Genomic DNA, 20,540 nt, shown 5'->3' with positions numbered 1-20,540 from the left:
TCTTTTTTTATGATTTATGGTATTATAACTACACAAAATACATTTTTTAATTCTCAATCCTTCTAGACATGGTTGCACTGTTTCCATAGGGTGAAAAAAAACGAGTCCACAGTGAGTAAAACGTGACAGCAGCAAAAACAAACAAAAAAAAAAAAAAACATGAAACTCATATCTTTATGTAAATATTTCTCAGAATAGAGAAACAAGGTATTGTTTAGGTCTGAACTGGCCCTAAACTATGAGCATGAACCATATTTGCAGCAAACAACCAAAGCTTCCCATTACAATAAGGTCCCTTGAACACAACACACACACACACACACACACACACACAAAACCCTCGCCCAATCTCACTCCCCCACCAATGTTATAAATAGCTCTTCCATGCGTCTCTCTCCCCCCCTCCCCTCCCCCCCCTCCCCTTGCTTATTCACAGTCGTACTCTCACTAATCCCCCCTCAACGCCACCGCCACCGCCACCGCCACCATCCTCTCAGCTCTCAGCAACAAACAATGAGTGGTAGGTAGCCACAGAAACAAACACCGGGCCACAGTCTTGGTGGCACTGATCCTTCACATCTCCCTCTCTTCCTCTTCCTCTCAGCCCTCTTCATCTCCCTCCATCCTTCTCTCTCTCTATCGTGTCACTCGTTTTTTCTCCTCCACCTTATCGTGTCTGCTGCCAAATGCCAGCGCTGTCCATCACACACCGCCTCACTCACACAGGATGTGTGTGTTTGTGTGTTTGTTTGTAAGTGTGTGTGTGTGTGTGTGTGTGTGTGTGTGTGTGTTTGCATAATGGGTCAATGACGTGATCTAAGTTGGTGTAACCAGTAATTTTTTTTTATAAAAATGGGATTCTTTACAGGAAAATAAATCTGAAGTTAAACGAGAAAGAAAAAAATACAATCCATGTTTACATTGCAACATTATGGTATATAACAAAATGTACGTATTTTGTCTGAACTTTAGAAAAAAATGGTTGTTTTAAGAATATGTTCTGCTCAATTAGGGTTGTCAAAAGTATCGATACTCAAAAAAGAATCAATACTAAAACGTTGCATCCGGATATGATACTCATTTTAAAAAGTATCGAGTCCTAGCCAAGGAATGAACACTTAAGTTAAGTTATTTTTATTTTTTTTTATCAAGCTTGTCTAATATTGTGCACAGCATACAACCTCAAAATATTGTTCTAATTGTTATTGTTTATTGTATTTATTTTCTGCACTACCTCAGACCTGAAGCTTGTTATCATAGTTGCAGTTTCTGTTTTTTATTATAAATATTTAACCTGTGGTTCTGTTCATTTTTACATGTTGCATTTTTCTTGTTAATAAAAATATTTCTGTAAAATTTTGGGGTCTTTGTTTTTATCCTTGTGGTCTCGAAAATGGTATCGAGTATCGAATATTTTCCTGAGTATCGGTATCGAGTTGAAAGTCGTGACAACCCTATGCTCAATATTGACGAAATGTAATTTCTCAGAATTTTTTGAAAATGAAGTCATTAAATGTATAAGTCCGGTTAAATACTCTGTAGGTGGAAAAAGTTTATATAAATATATATATTTACAGTTAATTTGTGGTTACACCATTTGACATTTGTCACTGACCCATATGCATGTGTGTGTGTGTGTGTGTGTGTGTGTGTGTGTGTGTGTGTGTGTGTGTGTGTGTCTCAATCTCTTCACTCGTCAGACAGACATCTCCAACACTAAAACCTTTCCCTTTACAGAGCCGAAGACAGAGACAGAGACGGAGATGGAGGTAGGATGGAGACGGGATGGATGGATCATGAGTCGGTCCAACAGCAGCTGAGACACAGATCAGTGAATCAAACTTGATTTTTTTTGGTGACTTAAACTTCTCAAGTCCAGGAGATTTTGGTTGAAATTTGGTTGAAACATAAATGGCACACTGTGAAAGCCCCTATGACTTTTTCATCTCATAATTTTGACTTTTTTCTCATAATTTCGACTTTTGTCTCATAATTATGATTTTTATGTCATAATTTTTACTTTTTATCTCATAATTTTCAACTTTTATCCTGCAATTTTTACTTTTTATCTGCAAAAAAGGTGTTTAGTCTAAAAAACAGATAAAAACAGTAAATCTGAGGGAAATGATCTTGCTGCATGGACAGATAATTTACCTTGACAAGATTTATTAAATTAAGATTATTAAATCTAGAAATAAGCATGTTAAACGCTTAAAATAAGAAATTAACTCTTAAAACCAGATAAAGTAAAGCTGCCAGCAGTGATGAACTGGCCCGAGCAGAGTGGCCTGATGATTATTTGGTTCTTACCAAGATAAAAAAAACTTTAGATTTAGAAGTGTTAGATAATTCATCTTGTTTTAAGAGTTAATTTCGTATTTTAAGTGTTCAACATGCTTATTTCTAGATTTAATAATCTTAATTTAAGAAATATTGTCAAGTGAAAAGAAAAGACTCAAAAAAAGACACGAAAAAGACATAAAATGACCAAAATAGAAAAAAATGGCATAAAATCACAAAAAAAGATATAAAAAGACAAAAAAGAACCACCATAAAATGACCAAAAAAGGAAAAGAAGGCACAAAAGACAAAAAAAAACCACCCAAAAAAGACCCCCAAAAAGTTTTTTTTAATCTTGGTAAGAAACAAATAATTTGTAATAATCTTAATTTAAGAAATCTTAAATTAAGGTAAATTATCTGTCCATGCAGCAAGATCATTTCCCTCAGATTTACTGTTTTTATCTGTTTTTTTTTTTGCAGTGTAACTATATATTCAACTGCGGAGACGTTTACAGACTCTATTTATAACCTTTAAACTGCAATTTCCTTATTTCCTTCCTGATCGTGCTAAAAAAAAGTCTTCAGGTACAAACGGGTTGAAGTGAATAAACCAGTTTAGAAGCTGAATGTGTATTAAGTCTTTCATAACTCAATATTGCTCAATATTATTGGCCTTCTAATGTCGGTTCAGCTCTACTAATTAGAAATGCTCTGCTTTAGCTTTTGGGATAAAAGTTGTTTTTACAGGGAAAAACGGAGAAAAGACTCAAATCTCATTTTGGTGACATTTGTGTCTTAATAAGCGTTAAGTGGTTTTCTGTCGGAGTGTAAATTCTTCTGCAAAAACCCTTTTAAAACATGTCTAAACTAAAGACTAAATAGTGTTTCTTATCAAGTTATATCTAGACTTTAGGCACATGGTGCTGCTGATTTTTCACCGAGACATTTCATTTGATTTTCCTTGAGCTCAAGGACTAAATTTGGTATTTTTAAAAACTGGCTGCATCTCAGAAAGTACAAGGAGCACAAAAAATAAAATAATAATAAAATAATTTATCTTTTTTGTACTTTTTGTCTTTTTTGGTCCAAAAGAAGATGTAAAAAGACATAAAATGACCCAAAAAAAGACACAAAAAAGACATAAAAGGACAAAAAAAAGACACAAAAAAGACATAAAATGACCAAAAAAAAGACACAAAAAAGACATAAAATGACCAAAAAAAAGACACAAAAAAGACATAAAATGACCAAAAAAAAGACACAAAAAAGACATAAAAGGACAAAAAAAAGACACAAAAAAGACATAAAATGACAAAAAAAGGAAAATAATTACACAATAGACATAAAATAACCAAAAAAGAAACAAAAGATGTAAAATCACCGAAAAATACATAAAAACCACCAAAAAAACCCACAAAAGTTTTTTTTATCTTGGTAAGAAACAAATAATTGTCAGTTAATTTCTTATTTTAAGGGTACAACATGCTTATTTCTAGATTTAATCATCTTAATTTAAGAAATGGATTTTCATTAGTTTTCTATAGATGTGCAAATTCTCCTCTTTTAAAAAAAAAAAACATGTCTAAACTAAAGACTAAATAGTTTTTCTTATCGAGCTATATCTGGACTTTAGGCACATGGTGCTGCTGATTTTTCACCGAGACATTTAATCAGATTTTAGGGAAAAAAAACAGTCGTTCCTTGAGCTCAAGGACTAAATTTAATATGCTTAAAAACTGGCTGCATCTCAGAAAGTACAAGGAGCACAATTGAGTGTTTTTGTTATCTATAAACTCATAACACGAGTTGAATATCAAATATATGCACACAAGGACAGTTGTGTGCATATATTATATTATGTCGGTTCAGATCTACTAATTAGAAATGCTCTGCCTTAGCTTTAGGGGAAAAAAGTGCTGATTTTAAAGGAAAAAACTGAGAAAAAACTAAAATCTCATTTTTGTGACATTTGTGTCTTAACCCTTTGATGTACAACATGGTCTAAAGTGACCCGACAAAGTTTTTATGTTCTATCTCTTTAAATAAATTAATTTCATCATTCAGTATTGCAGGTTTTCCTCAAATAACTTGTTTTTGATCATCATACATCCTAATTTTTTGTTTTTATTTCTTACTTTTTGAATAAAAACCCTTTTTTATCACTACTCTTCTAATGCACGAGGTCATTTTAGACCCATGTTGTGCATTAGAAGGTGTTTATATGTTGTCACCAGTTTAAAACCTGACAAAGAAGACACAAATATTAACTATCTTATTTTGTTAAATTGGTGTTTTTTCCAATGGAAATTATTATTTGGTGGCTCTAATAAGTCTCAAATGTTAAAATATGTGATTTTCCAATGTAATCTGGTGGTTCTAACAACTCTTTTAAAGTGAAACCTTCAAAATAAGACAAACATAGTTACACATATACTCAAATTGTTAATTTAGTGAATCACTTTTTGTATCACTACGCTTCTAATGCACAAGGTCATTTTTGACCCATGTGTGTAAACTTGATATAATAAACAAAAACTATTTTTTTTTCATAAAATATGAAAGGAAAAATGGATATAATGATCTGTTGTAATAAAAAAAAAAGATATTCAAACACACAGCCAGCATGAAATAACATGGAAATTGAATGCAGGTCATTTTTGACCTATGTTGTGTATTAAAAGGTGTTTATAAGTTGTACATCAAAGGGTTAATAAGCATTAAGTGGTTATCTGTAGATGTGCAAATTCTCCTCTTTTAAAAAAACAAAACAAAACATGGCCAAACTCTTGGTCCGTATGTTGTTTTGTTTTTTACACATTCCGGCAGTATGTAATATCCTCCAATATTCTCTAGGGTTGAAATTTGGAATTTGCAAGTATTTCAATGAGTGTCCTATTAAGGGTTAAAGTGGTGAATCTGGGAGAAAAAAGTTGCTTTTTTTCCACTTTTTTCTCGTAAATCTGTGACTTTTTTCACGCAGATTTGCCACTTTAATCTAGTTAATTTGCAACTTTTTTCTCGAAATATTACCTGAAGTTACCAAATATAGTTCTTTGCTAAAAAGGGTTAAGGGTTAATAAGCATTAAGTGGTTATCTGTAGGTGTGCAAATTCTCCTCTTTTAAAAAAAAAAACCATGGCTAAACTGACGACTAAAGAGACTTTCTGCTAGATTAAAATCAAAGAATATGCACACGTTGCTTGAATTTTGCATGATTTGTTTTGGGAGAGGAGGGTGGATGAAGGTTGAGAGACAGATGAGGGTCATTGGAGGAGGTGGAGGAGGTGAAGGAGGAGGTGGAGGAGGAGGAGGACAGTGACAGGAGGAGTATCAGTACCTGGAAGAAGCCGGGGGGCATGGGGCCGCCTGGCATGGCGTCATTGGGCGGCATGTTGCCCATCACGGGGCTGGGCGCCGCCGCCGCGCTCTGAAACACACAAATAAAGTCATTAAATGTGCTGTTTTGATTTAAGTTTATTTTTCTAATATGAAAACAAATAATAATAAATAAAAAAAGAGTCAGACAAAACATTTAACATGACAAAATACATATTCGAAAAGGAGTGAGAAGAAGTAAAACTTATAAACTCCCACCTCCTCTCCTTAAATATGACACGTTAACATCCTTGTCTAAACATGTCTTGTATAACAAAAACATAAATATAATTTACCTACACAGCGAATTTATACATACATGCATACATTAAATGTGGTGTTTTGTGTCAACGTGTCAATATGTGTATATTCTAACTCAATCCAATCCACTTTATTTATATTATAGCACAATTTTAGCAAACACGAGGTTTCCAAAGTGCTGCACAAACAATAAATATAAACACAATACAAAGAGATGTAGTAAACAATAGAACAGTAAGATGCAATAAGATGAAATACATTAAAAATAGGATAAAAATAAATAATAAATAAAATAAATAAAATAAAATGTAAAATGTACTGTCTGCACAAAATAAAATATGCATGTATTGTATACAAATAAAAGCAAAAAAATTATAAAATTATAAAATCAACAAAAAATCAACACACTTCAGACCGTCTGCTGTGACAAAAATAATTATACAAGATAAATGACTGTTTTCTTTACATTTTTATTTCTATTCAACATTGGCATCAGCCTATTGGAATTTGTATTCAATTGTAAAAATGTGCAGCTAATTTATGGCATTAAAAAGTAAATTAAAATTAAAATGTGCAGCAGAGCTTTTGAAACTAACTAAACTAAATTTTGTTAACTTCAAGTCTAGTTTTGAGTTTTTCTAGCTCGGTGAGCTTATGATTCCAAATCTCCTGAGATATTTCTCAAGAAATCATATTAATAAATGCTCATTATGGCCTATTAGTAATGTTGGTAGGCTAATTTAGACTCACTAGGTTGTTTTATCTTCATTGTGAGGCTCAAAAAAAGATTAGTGGCTCCATTTCGACAGTTTTTCTCTTTTTTTGGCCAAAGGTTGCAGAGCCCTGTTCTAACTGCTCAACACTGATATTTATGAACATGATGCACTGGCTGTAAAATTACTAAAGGGGGCAGTGTCTGCACCTGCAATCACAGAAAACTCCTGCCCCCCCTCCCCTCCCCTCCATATAAAGTTTAATGGTTAATTCAGAAAAGTGTCTTTAAACAGTTTCTCTCATCACGGAGCTGAGAGGAGAAGAGAAGCTGAACGAGGAGAGAAGCAAAAGGAAAAGTTTCAAAAGAGAAATCTCACCAGAATATTTCTCCTGGGGAAAAAAAAACACTCAAGAAGTACATACACACACACACACACACACACACTACTGTATAGGGCTGGGCAATATGGACCAAAAGTCATATCTATAATATCTAATATATCTATATCTATAACTTAGATTTAGAAGTGTTGGATAATTGATCTTGTTTTAATAGTTAATTTCTAATTTTTAATTGGCGTCAGCCCATTGGAGTTTGTATTCAATTGTAAAAATGTCAATGAGCTAATATATGGCATTAAAAAGTCAATTACAACAGAAGCATGCAAAAGGTACAATAATTATTATTATTATTATTGTGATTTCTCTGGGTATTAGAACTGTTGTAAACATTTGGGATAATGTTGGTACACAACTAAACAAAATCAAACATTGTTCTAGTAGTTTTGAGATATTTTAACGCAGAAAAGTTCAATAATTTACTAGGGCTGGGCGATATGGACCAAAAGTCATATCCCGATATATTTAGGCATAAAATCGATATATATCCTGATATTTTTATTGCAAAGTGAGAGCAAATGTTCCGTCAAAGTCAAATATGACATGTAACAAGTAGTTTTATTGAATCTGTTTATTTAAGTGAATAAAAATACTGTATAACAGGACCTTTTTTTTTTTTTTTTTTTTTTTTTTTTTTTAAATCAAAGCTCCATAAAGTGCACATTTAAATAAAAAAAGATCTTAAACAAAAATAAATTTGAGTCTGTTTTCACTTAAACAAGTGCTTTCCAAATCAAGCTTTAGAAATATTCTACATAAATATTATTTTATCGTAGTTTATTTTTATTTTCTTAAATTAAAACCAGTCCTAATCCTAAATATCAAATATTATATTAATTTATTTTCAGAATTTTAATCCTTTAAGTGATTTTTATGTCAATTTGCGCAAATTTGAACTATATTGATTTATACGACATGGTCTAATTCCATATCACATTTAAAAATATATCGATATATTTTTTATATCGATATATCGCCCAGCCCTAGTTGTAGTCAATAAAAATAGCCTACGAAATAAAATAGGCCAATCTTTCCCTGAAATAAATATATTTATATGAGAAAAGGATAACAAACATCACAAAAAAACCTAAATATGACAAACCCCAGTAAGGGCAGCATTTATATATAAAGAAAGAAAAAAAAGAACTTCATCGATATATACGATATGGTCTAATTCCATATCACATTTATAAACATATCGATATATTTTTTATAATAATATATCACCCAGCCCTACTGCTGTGTACCAAGAAGTCCAGCTTTACTGCTGCAGGTCAGAACCTCTTCATGTCCAGTTTTTGTCCACGTCATATAAAAACCACAGGCTGATTATTTGATTATTTGATTATCTAACGAACAGCAGAAGTTCTCATGTTTCCACAGAACTCCAAGATGATTTTCCCGCATGCAAATCAATGTAACAATGACACATTTGTTGCAATAAGATAATTCATAACTGAATAGTTGGATGTATGCAAAATATACACCAGAGCTGTCAGTTATTAACCCATGAAGCCAAAACAGCAGATAAATACCACTGTAAACTGTTAAACTGGATTATAAAAGAAAGAACGGGGCTTTAATATTTCAGGGTTTTTTATTTTTTTGCCTAATTTAACGCACAAAATATCTATATTAAGAATGTGTTTACTAAAAGTCCCATTATTTTAAAATTTTTTATAATTTTTTTTAAACATCAAGATAATTGTCACCTTTATTTAGGCAAGTTTCACATTGGATTATTTATTTATATATTATTCAAGCTTTATTTTAAGATTTTTAAGATTTTTTCTACCACTTTTGTTTGTTTATAATGTATATTTTTGGCTAAGGTATTCTGTTATACCAACAAAACATTTCATACAGTGTAATATTAGGTTTTCTTAAGAACTGGCACCTATATATATATATATATATATATATATATATATATATATATATATATATATATATATATATATATTTACATTACTTAAATATAGGACAACAAGTCATCTGCAAATAAGTTGAGTTCATAGTGTTTTTTAGACATTAAGAAGCTGGAAAGCAAAAGATAATTAAAAGCAAGAAACAAGACTAACTTTTAAACCTTTCGTCTTTAAAAATATGAATATGCTGAATATGTTATACTCTTAAAACCAGATAAAGTAAAGCTGCCAGCAGTGATGAACTGGCACGAGCAAAGTGACCTGATGATTATTTGGTTCTTACCAAGATAAAAAAAATGTTGTGTCTTTTTTTTGGTGTTTATTTTTTTTTGTCTTTTTGTGTCTTTTTTTATGCCGATTTTACATCATTTGTGTCTTTTTTTGGTGTTTTTCTTTTGGTCTTTTTGTGTCTTTTTGTGATTTTACATCTTTTGTTTCTTTTTTGGTAATTTTATGTCTTTTTGTGTCTTTTTTGTGTCTTTTTACATCTTCTTTTGGTCACAAAAATTGATCTGGTCGCTTAAAATAAGAAATTAACTCTTAAAACAAGATAAATTTAAATTTAGAAGTGTCAGATAATTTCTTGTTTTAAGAGTTAATTTCTCATTTTAAGCGTTCAACATGCTTATTTCTAGATTTAATAATCTTCATTTAAGAAAGTTAAATTAACTGTCCATGCAGCAAGATCATTTCCCTCAGATTTGGTGTTTTATCTGGTTTTTAAACACCTTTTTTGCAGTGCAATGCTAAGGAATCAGAATTTGACCTGGGTTCATGTTTTAATAGACCGCTACCTGCAAAAAAATAATAAAGTTTCTGTAGTTTTCACAAATTTAGCCGAATGATAGCTCCTTTTTCAAGCTGATCGCTTCACGTCAAAACCAGGAGTCGCATTCTTCCAGCTAGATTTGAGTAATACTCTAAGTTAAATTAAAGTTAAGACCCAAACAGACCCAGGCCTTTTTTCCTCACTTTAAAATATGAGTTGTTCATTCAACCATGACTTTAGGAAACCTTGAGGCAGAATAAAAGTTAATTTAGCACTTTCAATGTGCTTTCCAAGCCAGTTACACATAAAAAACACTCCATTTTGACAGTTCAAACAGTTCAAATTGTAACCTAATAATTTACGGGTGAGAATCACAGTCCAGAGGCAACACACTCAAAATTTATTTAGAATTTTTCTAGTTTTGAATTTAGTTTTGAATCAGGATCTTCAGTATTATTTGAGTTTAGCTCATTAAGAGCCATAAGGTGGAATATTGAAGGTTATAGCTGTTTAATGTGCCAGATGAATATTTAATCAACACCTAGTTAAGTTGAAGTATCAGATAGAGTTTGTTTTGCAGAAAGCAAATATTAAAAAGCGCTCAGATTAGGTTCAGGGTCAGAATATGTCTAGTTTTAACAATAAGTCTGGAGGGAAAGACTGTTTAAAGCCAAACAACAACTTGATGACAGCAACTGTTTCCAATCACATTAAAAAAGACACAAAATTACCAAAAAAAACCCACAAAATGACCAAAAATAGATGTAAAAATGACTAAAAAAAGACACAAAATTGTTAAAAATAGATGTAAAAACAACAAAAAATGACACAAAAAGACCAAAAATAGATGTAAAAACATTTTGTTTTGCAGAAAGCAAATATTATAAAGTGCTCAGTGTATAAAAATATAAAAAAAGAGGGGAGCTGATGGCAAGACTCAATGTTGCTTAATTTTTATGTCTTTACATCATGAAGAAGTCATGTGCCGCACACAAAATGACCAAAAAAGACACAAAAAGACCAAAAATAGATGTAAAAACAACTAAAAATGACACAAAAAGACCAAAAATAGATGTAAAAACATTTTGTTTTGCAGAAAGCAAATATTATAAAGCACTCAGATTAAGAAGGTTCAGGGTCAGAATCTGTCTAGTTTTAACAATAAGTCTGGAGGGAAAGACTGTTTAAAGCCAAACAACAACTTGATGACAGCAACTGTTTCTAATCACATTAAAAAAGACACAAAATTACCAAAAAAAACCCAACAAAATGACCAAAAATACATGTAAAAATGACTAAAAAAAGACACAAAATTGTCAAAAACCCCCACAAAATTACCAAAAATAGATGTAAAAATGACAAAAAAAAAGACACAAAATTACCAAAAAAACCCACAAAATGACCAAAAATAGATGTAAAAATGACTAAAAAAGAGGGAAGCTGATGGCAAGACTCAATGTTGCTTAATTTTTATGTCTTCACGTCATGAAGAAGTCATGTGCCGGACACAAAATGACCAAAAATGACACAAAAAGACCAAAAATAGATGTAAAAACAACTAAAAATGACACAAAAAGTCCAAAAATAGATGTAAAAACATTTTGTTTTTGCAGAAAGCAAATTTTATAAAGCGCTCAGATTAGGTTCAGGGTCAGAATATGTCTCGTTTTAACAATAAGTCTGGAGGGAAAGACTGTTTAAAGCCAAACAACAACTTGATGACAGCAACTGTTTCTAATCACATTAAAAAAAGACACAAAATTACCAAAAAACCCCACAAAATTACCAAAAATAGATGTAAAAATGACTAAAAAGACACAAAATTGTAAAAAAAAAACCCACAAAATGACCAAAAATAGATGTAAAAATGACTAAAAAAGAGGGAAGCTGATGGCAAGACTCAATGTTGCTTAATTTTTATGTCTTCATGTCATGAAGAAGTCATGTGCCGGACACAAAATGACCAAAAAAAGACACAAAAAGACCAAAAATAGATGTAAAAACATTTTGTTTTGCAGAAAGCAAATCTCAGATTAGGTTCAGGGTCAGAATATGTCTCGTTTTAACAATAAGTCTGGAGGGAAAGACTGTTTAAAGCCAAACAACAACTTGATGACAGCAACTGTTTCTAATCACATTATGACATATAACAACAACAACACGACTTCTTCTTCTTCTTCTTGTCAGTCAAACAATATGGAAAGAAAAAAAAAACAACAAAAAAACTAGAATGTGGGATAAAGGATTCAGCCCGGGAGTTAAATATGATATAACTGTATTCTTGTCAACACACATAGACGGAGACGCGTGTTCAGAGTGCTTACATAAGCACGCCGGAACAAACACACACATGCACGCAACACACACACGCATAGAAACACACACACACACACACACACACACACAGAAGGACACACAAAGAGTTGCATCACAGGCTCATAAAGTGCAGCCTTCAGTAGGCAGACAGGGAGGACCACAGGCTACAGGACCAGAACAGGGAGGGGGTTTAGGACCCAGGGGACGGACACACACACATGCACACACACACACACACACACACACACACACACACACACACACACACACACGTACCGTTCCACCAGCACGCACACCTAACGAACACACTACATCCATGTGACAAACACTGTATGCTTGGACAACAACGCATATTAGGAATTACACGCATGTACACAAATACACTCTTCTTCTTCTACTATCTGAAACCAGCACACATAAAAACAAGGGGGAAATACACACACATATATAGACACACACACACACACACACCTCCCCCCATCTTTATGCTAATTCTGCTAGTGAACATGAGCAGGCCACTGAGTCCCTGGGGAAGAAGAAGAAGAGGAAGAAGAAGCCGGGTCGGCTGCCTCCTTTCTTTCCTCTCCTCCTCCTCCTCCTCATCTCTTCTTCTGCACACTTTTCTCTCCATCTTTTCTCCTCTCCGTGACCCCCCTCACTTATTTTCCCAGCACTGGTGCACACACACACACACCGACACACACACAAACGCACACCTTTCCTGTGCCCCAACCCCTGTACGACTACCCCCCCCCCCCCTCAGCCCCCCCACTAGGGTGTCAGCAGCTTGCAAAAGCTGTTGCTATGGAGACAGGTCCTATCTGCACTCTGTCCCCCCGGCATCCCCCGCTCCAGGAGCACGGAGAGAGAGAGAGAGAGAGAGAGAGAGAGAGAGAGAGAGAGAGAGAGAGAGAGAGAAGAGTGAGAGAGAGAGAGAGAGAGAGAATGAATAAGATGCAGGAGCGAGAGAGAGAGAGAGAGAGAGACCAAGAAGATGTAGGATAGAGAGAGAGAGGAGAGAGAGAGTTAGAAAGAGAGAGAGAGAGGGGGGGGGGGAGAGAGAGAGAGAAAGAATAAGAAGATGTAGGATAGAGAGAGAGAGAGGGAGAGAGAGAGAGAGAACAAGAAGATGTAGGATAGAGAGAGAGAGTTAGAAAGAGAGAGAGAGGGGGGGGAGAGAGAGAGAGAGAGAGAGAAAGAATAAGAAGATGTAGGATAGAGAGAGAGAGAGGGAGAGAAAGAGAGAGAGAGAGAGAGAGAGAGCGAGAGAATAAGAAGATGTAGGACAGAGAGAGAGAGAGGAGAGAGAGAGAGAGAGAACAAGAAGATGTAGGATAGAGAGAGAGAGTTAGAAAGAGAGAGAGGGGGGGGGAGAGAGAGAGAAAGAGAAAGAATAAGAAGATGTAGGATAGAGAGAGAGAGAGGGAGAGAAAGAGAGAGAGAGAGAGAGAGCGAGAGAATAAGAAGATGTAGGATAGAGAGAGAGAGAGGAGAGAGAGAGTTAGAAAGAGAGAGAGAGAGCGAGAGAGGGGAGAGAGAGAGAGAGAGAGAAAGAGAGAGCGAGAGAGATTGAGAGAGTGAGAAAGAGAGAGAAGAGAGAGAGAGAGAGAGAGAGAGAATAAGATGCAGGAGCGAGAGAGAGAGAGAGAGAGAGAGAGAGAGAGAGAGAGAGAGAGAGAGAGAATAAGATGCAGGAGCGAGAGAGAGAGAGCGAGAGGGAGAGAGGGAACGAGAGAGCGAGAGAGAGAGAGAGAGAGAGAGAGCGAGAGAGAGAGAAGGCATAAGAGCGAGATAGAGGAGAGAGAGAGAGAGAGAGAGAGAGAGAGAGTTAGAAGATAGAAGAGGGGGAGAAAATATGATGGAAGAGAAAAAACAAAGGAGAAAATGTTTCCCTGAGAGATATTTGTGTTCCCAATCAATCACTGGGTCAGATTATTGTTCTGGACTATTAATGATCGACTATCTGCTGCTGCGTTCGCCACAATTTGCTGATTAAAAGCAAACAGAGAGCGAAGAGTTGCCACCAGCAGGTAGATTCAGTCTGCAGCGCTCCTTATTAAAACCAACGGGCCCGGGGAAACGCAGAACAGGATCCAACAGAGCCACAGAACGGACTGGATCTACCTTCTACCTTCTGGTTTAACTAGTGTTGGAGAACCTGGAGACTAGACTTCCTGCTAGAATCACAATAACTGGATTTAAAAAGTGGGATGTTGTCTTGTTGACACTGTTGCAGGTAAACAACAACGCAGACACAACATGCAGGAACCTTTAAGCAGAGAAACAAGTTGAAGAAGACCGTAAAAATCCACAGCAGGTTAAAAAAACATCTTGATCCTTTTAACTAATTTTGCCACATCTGAAATTTAAATTTTTCTTTGTAAAAAGACCAAAAAAACCACACAAAAAGATATAAAATCACAAAAAAAGATAGAAAAAGACCAAAAAAAACACCAAAAAAATAAAACAAAAGACGTTAAATTACCCAAAAAATACACAAAAGACATAAAATAACCAAAAAAGAAACAAAAGATGTAAAATCACCAAAAAATACATAAAAAACACCAAAAAGTTTTTGTTAATCTTGGTAAGAAACAAATCATTTAATTTCTTATTTAAAAAATCCACAGCAGGTTAAAAAAATATCTTGATCCTTTTAAACTAATTTTGCCACAACTGAAATTTTAATTTTTCTTTGTAAAAAGATGTAAAAAGACATAAAATGACAAAAAAAAAGACACAATAAAGACACAAAAAGACATAAAATGACCCGAAAAAGAAGAAAAATGACATAAAATCACAAAAAAGTAACAAAAGATGTAAAATCACCAAAAAAGACATAAAAAACACCAAAAAAAAACCCCACCAAAAAGTTTTTTTAATCTTGGTAAGAAACAAATCATTTAATTTCTTATTTAAAAAATCCACAGCAGGTTAAAAAAATATCTTGATCCTTTTAACTCATTTTGCCACAACTCAAATTTTTATTTTTCTTTGTAAAAAGATGTAAAAAGACATAAAATGACCAAAGAAAAAAGAAAAAAAAAGACATAATGACCAAAAAATAAAAAAAAAGACATAAAATCACAAAAAAGAAACAAAAGATGTAAAATCACCAAAAAAGACATAAAAAAAACACCAAAAAAAACACCACCAAAATTTTTTTTTTAATCTCGGTAAGAAACAAATAATTTAATTTCTTATTTAAAAAATACACAGCAGGTTAAAAAATATCTTTTTAACTCATTTTAAAATTTGGTATGGACATATTTAGGACAAGTATTTTTAAATCATATGAAAAATCATGCTGTCAATAATCAAATTCACGATTTGTTGAAAAAAGAAAAACGCTTTCATGCTTATTGAATGTTTTTCCATATTAATATTTTCAAAACTGCCCTTGTGCACATATATTTGATATTCAATTTGAGTTTTAAGATGCTAAATACTCCATTGTGCTCCTTGTACTTTCTGAGATGCAGCCAGTTTTTAAGCATATTAAATTTAGTCCTTGAGCTCAAGGTAAGACTGTTTTTTTTTTTCCTAAAATCTGATTAAATGTCTCGGTGAAAAATCAGCAGCACCATGTGCCTAAAGTCCAGATATAGCTTGATAAGAAAAACTATTTAGTCTTTAGTTTAGACATGTTTTTTTTTAAAAGAGGAGAATTTGCACATCTACAGAAAACTAATGAAATCCATTTCTTAAATCAAGATTATTAAATCTAGAAATAAGCATGTTGTACCCTAAAAATAAGAAATTAACTGACAATTATTTGTTTCTTACCAAGATAAAAAAAACTTTTGTGGGTTTTTTTTGTGTTTTTTTGGTGATTTTACATCTTTTGTTTCTTTATTGGTTATTTTATGTCTATTGTGTAATTTTTTTCCTTTTTTTTTGTCATTTTATGTCTTTTTTGTGTCTTTTTTTTGGTCAATTTGTGTCTTTTTTCATCTTCTTTTGGACCAAAAAAGACAAAAAATGTACAAAAAAGATAATTTATTTTATTATTATTTTATTTTTTGTGCTCCTTGTACTTTCTGAGATGCAGCCAGTTTTTAAGCATATTAAATTTAGTCCTTGAGCTCAAGGAACGACTGGATTTTCGGTGAAAGTTCGGCAGCACCATGTGCCTAAAGTCTAGACATAGCTTGATAAGAAAAACTATTAATTTATGCTTAGGTAAGCCCAGAGAACACTCTCACCAAAGAAAAAGAAAAATAAAATTTAAACTGCAGCAGGAATAAGTTTAGAATTTATCTGTCCATGCAGCAAGATCATTTCCCTCAGAATTACTGTTTTATCTGGTTTTTAGTCACACTTTTTACAGTGTATTTCAACTTGACCCACACCTTGTGACTAGACTTCCTGCTAGAATCACAATAACTTGATTTAAAAAGTGGGATGTTGTCTTGTTGACACTGTTGCAGGTAAACAACGAGTCCTAACGCAGACACAACATGCAGGAACCTTTAAGCAAAGAAACAAGTTCAAGAAGAGCGTAAAAATCCTAAAAAACTGAAATTTTAATTTTTCTTTGTAAAAAGATGTAAAAAGACATAAAATGACCAAAGAAAGACACAAAAAGACAAAAAACAAACAAAAAAAACACCAAAAAATACATGAAATGACCAAAAAATGACATAAAATCACAAAAGATATAAAAAGACAAAAAAAAAACACACAAAAAAAGAAACAAAAGATGTAAAATCCCACTACAAAAACACCTTTTTGCAGTGTATTTCAACTTGATGCACACCTTGTGACTAGACTTCCTGCTAGAATCACAATAACTTGATTTAAAAAGTGGGATGTTGTCTTGTTGACACTGTTGCAGGTAAACAACAACGAGTCCTAACGCAGACACAACATGCAGGAACCTTTAAGCAGAGAAACAAGTTCAAGAAGAGCTTAAAAATCCTAAAAAACTGAAATTTTAATTAAGAAAAAAAGTAAAGTAAGTAAAAACATGTAAAAAGACATAAAATGAACAAAAAAAGACACAAAAAGACAAAAAAATAACACAAAAAACACAAAAAACACCTAAAAAAGACAAAAAAGACATGAAATGACATAAAATCACAAAAAAGATATAAAAACACAAAAAAAAACACAAAAAAAAGAAACAAAAGACATAAAATTACACAAAAAAAACCCCACAAAATAACCAAAAAAGAAACAAAAGATGTAAAATCCCACTGCAAAAACACCTTCCTTGTGACTAGACTTCCTGCTAGAATCAGAATAACTTGATTTAAAAAGTGGGATGTTGTCTTGTTGACACTGTTGCAGGTAAACAACAACGAGTCCTAACGCAGACACAACATGCAGGAACCTTTAAACAAAGAAACAACTAAAAAGAGCGTAACAATCCAGAGCAGACATTAGTGCAGCACTAATGAGTAGATATAATGAAGGTGTATTGTGTTGAATAATTCATGGTGGGCTGGACGTATAGAACAGGAGACGGGAGAGTAAATGAAGGATTGTGAGGACTTGAAAGAGCTTTTTACTGCTGACTGCTGCAGGGAAGAGAAGAATACGTTTCTTTCACTGAAAGTTCAACAGAACCCACGGGACACCTTTTCAAATGTCTGGGAATATTTACACTGTTTAAACTGTAAACTATATTTTAATGGCTTCCTCTGCAGCGCTGCACAAACACTGTGTCACAGCATCCCACAGACACGTCCTCACTAAATAATATTAGCTAACAGCTAAGCTTTTATGCTGCCTGGCTATCAATAATAATAATAATAATAATAATAATATTGTATCTGGACTACACACCTGAACTGAACTGGAGCTCTTTCTTGTGGTTTCAGTAGCTTTTAGATGGAGAAATGCTAACTTTAGCATCATATAATTCACTTTAAAATCATATTATCAGGATCTACAGACTGACTCCAATATTAACCCATAAGAACCTATGGTGACACGAGTGTAACAGACACTTTAAATGTTCTAGAACATGGGTCTCAAACTGGCGGCCCTCGGGCCAATTGTGGCCTCGTGATGATATTTTGTGGCCCCCACCTTGATATGAAAGTTTAATGTGAGTTTTATATGAATGGCACTTTACCGTGTTGTGTGTGGAAGGGTCCCTTTAATTACTTTTTTGGTAATTTTGTGTCTTTTTAAATAATTTTGTGTCTTTTTTTAAATAATTTTATGTCTCTTTTGGTAATTCTGTGTCTTTTTAGTATTTTTTTTAAATTTGTGTCTTTTTTTAATAATTTTGTCTTTTTTAATAATTTTGTCTCTTTTTTTGGTAATTTTGTGTCTTTTCAAAATAATTTTGTGTCTTTTTGTAATAATTTAGTGTCTTTCTTTGGTCATTTTGTTTCTTTTTGTAATTTTGTCTTTTATGTAATTTTGTGTCTTTTAAAATAAATTTGTGTCGTTTTTTCAGTCATTTTGTGTCTTTTTTGGGTCATTTTGTGTCTTTTTTTAAATAATTTTGTGTCTTTTTTAATAATTTAGTGTCTTTTTCTGTCATTTTGTGTCTTTTTTGGTAATTTTGAGTATTTTTTTTTTAGTAATTTTGTGTCTTTTTTGGGTTTACTACCTCCAGTGGCCTCCCAGGTAATTTGAGTTTCAGACCCTTGGTTTAAATGACTCTAAATTAATATATATGCTCTGCTGTTCAATTTAAAGTACATTTGAGCAAATACAAACAAAAAACAATCCTATCCTGTCACAATTTTGATAAATGCTGTTGAGATGCAAAGAAAAAGGCAAATTTGTATTTCTGTAAGCAGAAAAGTATACGTCACATCTCAGATCTTTGACATTTAGAGCTAATATATTTTTTTAAAAGCATCATAAATATGTTTCTATGTGGTCCACTTGTTCTGTGGTATATCCTCCATTATTTTCCTTCAAAGATAAATAGATTCTTCTGGGTTAAGAAAAGGTGCGCCAGCTATGTGCCGTTTTAAAATATTTAAATGGCTACACATCCATGAATAATGATTATGATATGATTTAAAATGAGGTGAGTATTATCCTGCTATCTGCATTAACACTGAAGTTAAAATAGGACACAGTTGAAGTACTTTATCACTCCGAGCTGTGAAGAGTGGAGAGATAATGGCACTGTTCATGATGGAAATATTCAATAAAAATCTATAATGACTTTCATATATTATTAATACAAAACATATCTAATTCTAGCTAAATATAATGAAGATAGGGCTGATTGTGGGCTAAGTGCACTCCACATTTTCACACATAGCATGAAACAAATTCCCCTTTTTGTAAAGACACGTCAGATATTAATTAATTATCCTGGTGGTCAGAATTAATAAAATATGTAATAACAATGTCCAACGTGCTTTTTTTCCATCTTTTATCACCTATCCAGTACTCAAAAATACCTTAAAATACCTTGAAAAGATGGAAATATTGAAGGATTGAAGGATGAAAATATATTTAAGTCTTTGCTCTTGAATGATCAAAAATAATGTTGCTGAATATGTAACCAAACAAGACTCCATTTGACTATTTTTATCCACATTTTGAAGGATCTCGTTAGAAAAGTTGGATGAAAACTGATAAATTGATAAAGCTTTCTCAACCACGCAAAAGTTTTTTTTATTCCCTTGACTTGCAGTTAAAAAAAGAGTTGATGTGCTAAATATTTTCTGATAAATATAATAACATTTAACCCTCATGACTGATCAGCTGTTTCCATTTCAGCTGAGGCGGATTGTTTAGTTTCTGGTTTCCTGGAGGAGTTCAGCTACATGTAGCATATAAATGCTAACTTCTGATGAAACTGCATTTTGTAGTCTACACTGTAAAAAAGGTCTAAAAACCAGATAAAAACAGTAAATCTGAGGGAAATGATCTTGCTGCATGGAAGATTTCTTAAATTAAGATTATTAAATCTAGAAATAAGCATTTTGAACACTTAAAATAAGAAATTAACTCTTAAACCAGATAAAGTAAAGCTGCCAGCAGTGATGAACTGGCCCGAGCAGAGTGACCTGATGATTATTTGGTTCTTACCAAGATAAAAAAAAAACTTTAGATTTAGAAGTGTTAATTTCTTCAACATGCTTATTTCTAGATTTATGTACATCTTTTTTTGGTGATTTTACATCTTTTTGTTTTGTTTTTTGTGTCTTTTTTAGGTCATTTTGTGTCTTTTTTTGTAATTTTCATATCTTTTTTTGGTATTTTTTTTGTCTTTTTTGTGATATTACGTCTTTGTTTCTTTTTTGTCATTTTACGTCTTTTGTTTCTTTATTTTGGTAATTTTTACGTCTTTTTGGTGTCTTTTATTTGTAATTTTGTGTATTTTTTTACATCTTTTTTCGGTCACAAAATGACCAAAAAACCCCCCAAACAAACGTACAAAAGAGACACAAAATGAACAAAAAAAATCAAACACTTCTAAATCGAAAGGTTGTTTTTTTTTTATCTTGGTAGGAAACAAATAATTGTCAGTGCATTTCTAGATTTAATAATCTTAATTATATTTCTTAAAAA

The 20,540-nt window shown here is 32.8% G+C and overlaps 1 protein-coding gene across 2 annotated transcripts in view; it reads right to left on the bottom strand.

Moving 5' to 3' along the window:
- zgc:110158 (uncharacterized protein LOC553590 homolog) overlaps nt 1–20,540 on the bottom strand; it is an 86,087-nt gene that overhangs the window by 21,802 nt on the left and 43,745 nt on the right. For both annotated transcript variants that reach the window (XM_059352880.1, XM_059352881.1), the window contains exon 5: nt 5,620–5,709. In XM_059352880.1, coding sequence (XP_059208863.1) covers nt 5,620–5,709 — 90 coding nt within the window. The remainder of the gene's footprint in view (nt 1–5,619; nt 5,710–20,540) is intronic.

Source organism: Centropristis striata, chromosome 16 (assembly GCF_030273125.1).
Source record: "Centropristis striata isolate RG_2023a ecotype Rhode Island chromosome 16, C.striata_1.0, whole genome shotgun sequence".
In the NCBI taxonomy this organism is placed as follows: domain Eukaryota; kingdom Metazoa; phylum Chordata; class Actinopteri; order Perciformes; family Serranidae; genus Centropristis; species Centropristis striata.
The sequence above is the reverse complement of the archived record's forward strand: the minus strand, read 5'-3'. Positions and strand labels throughout refer to the sequence as shown.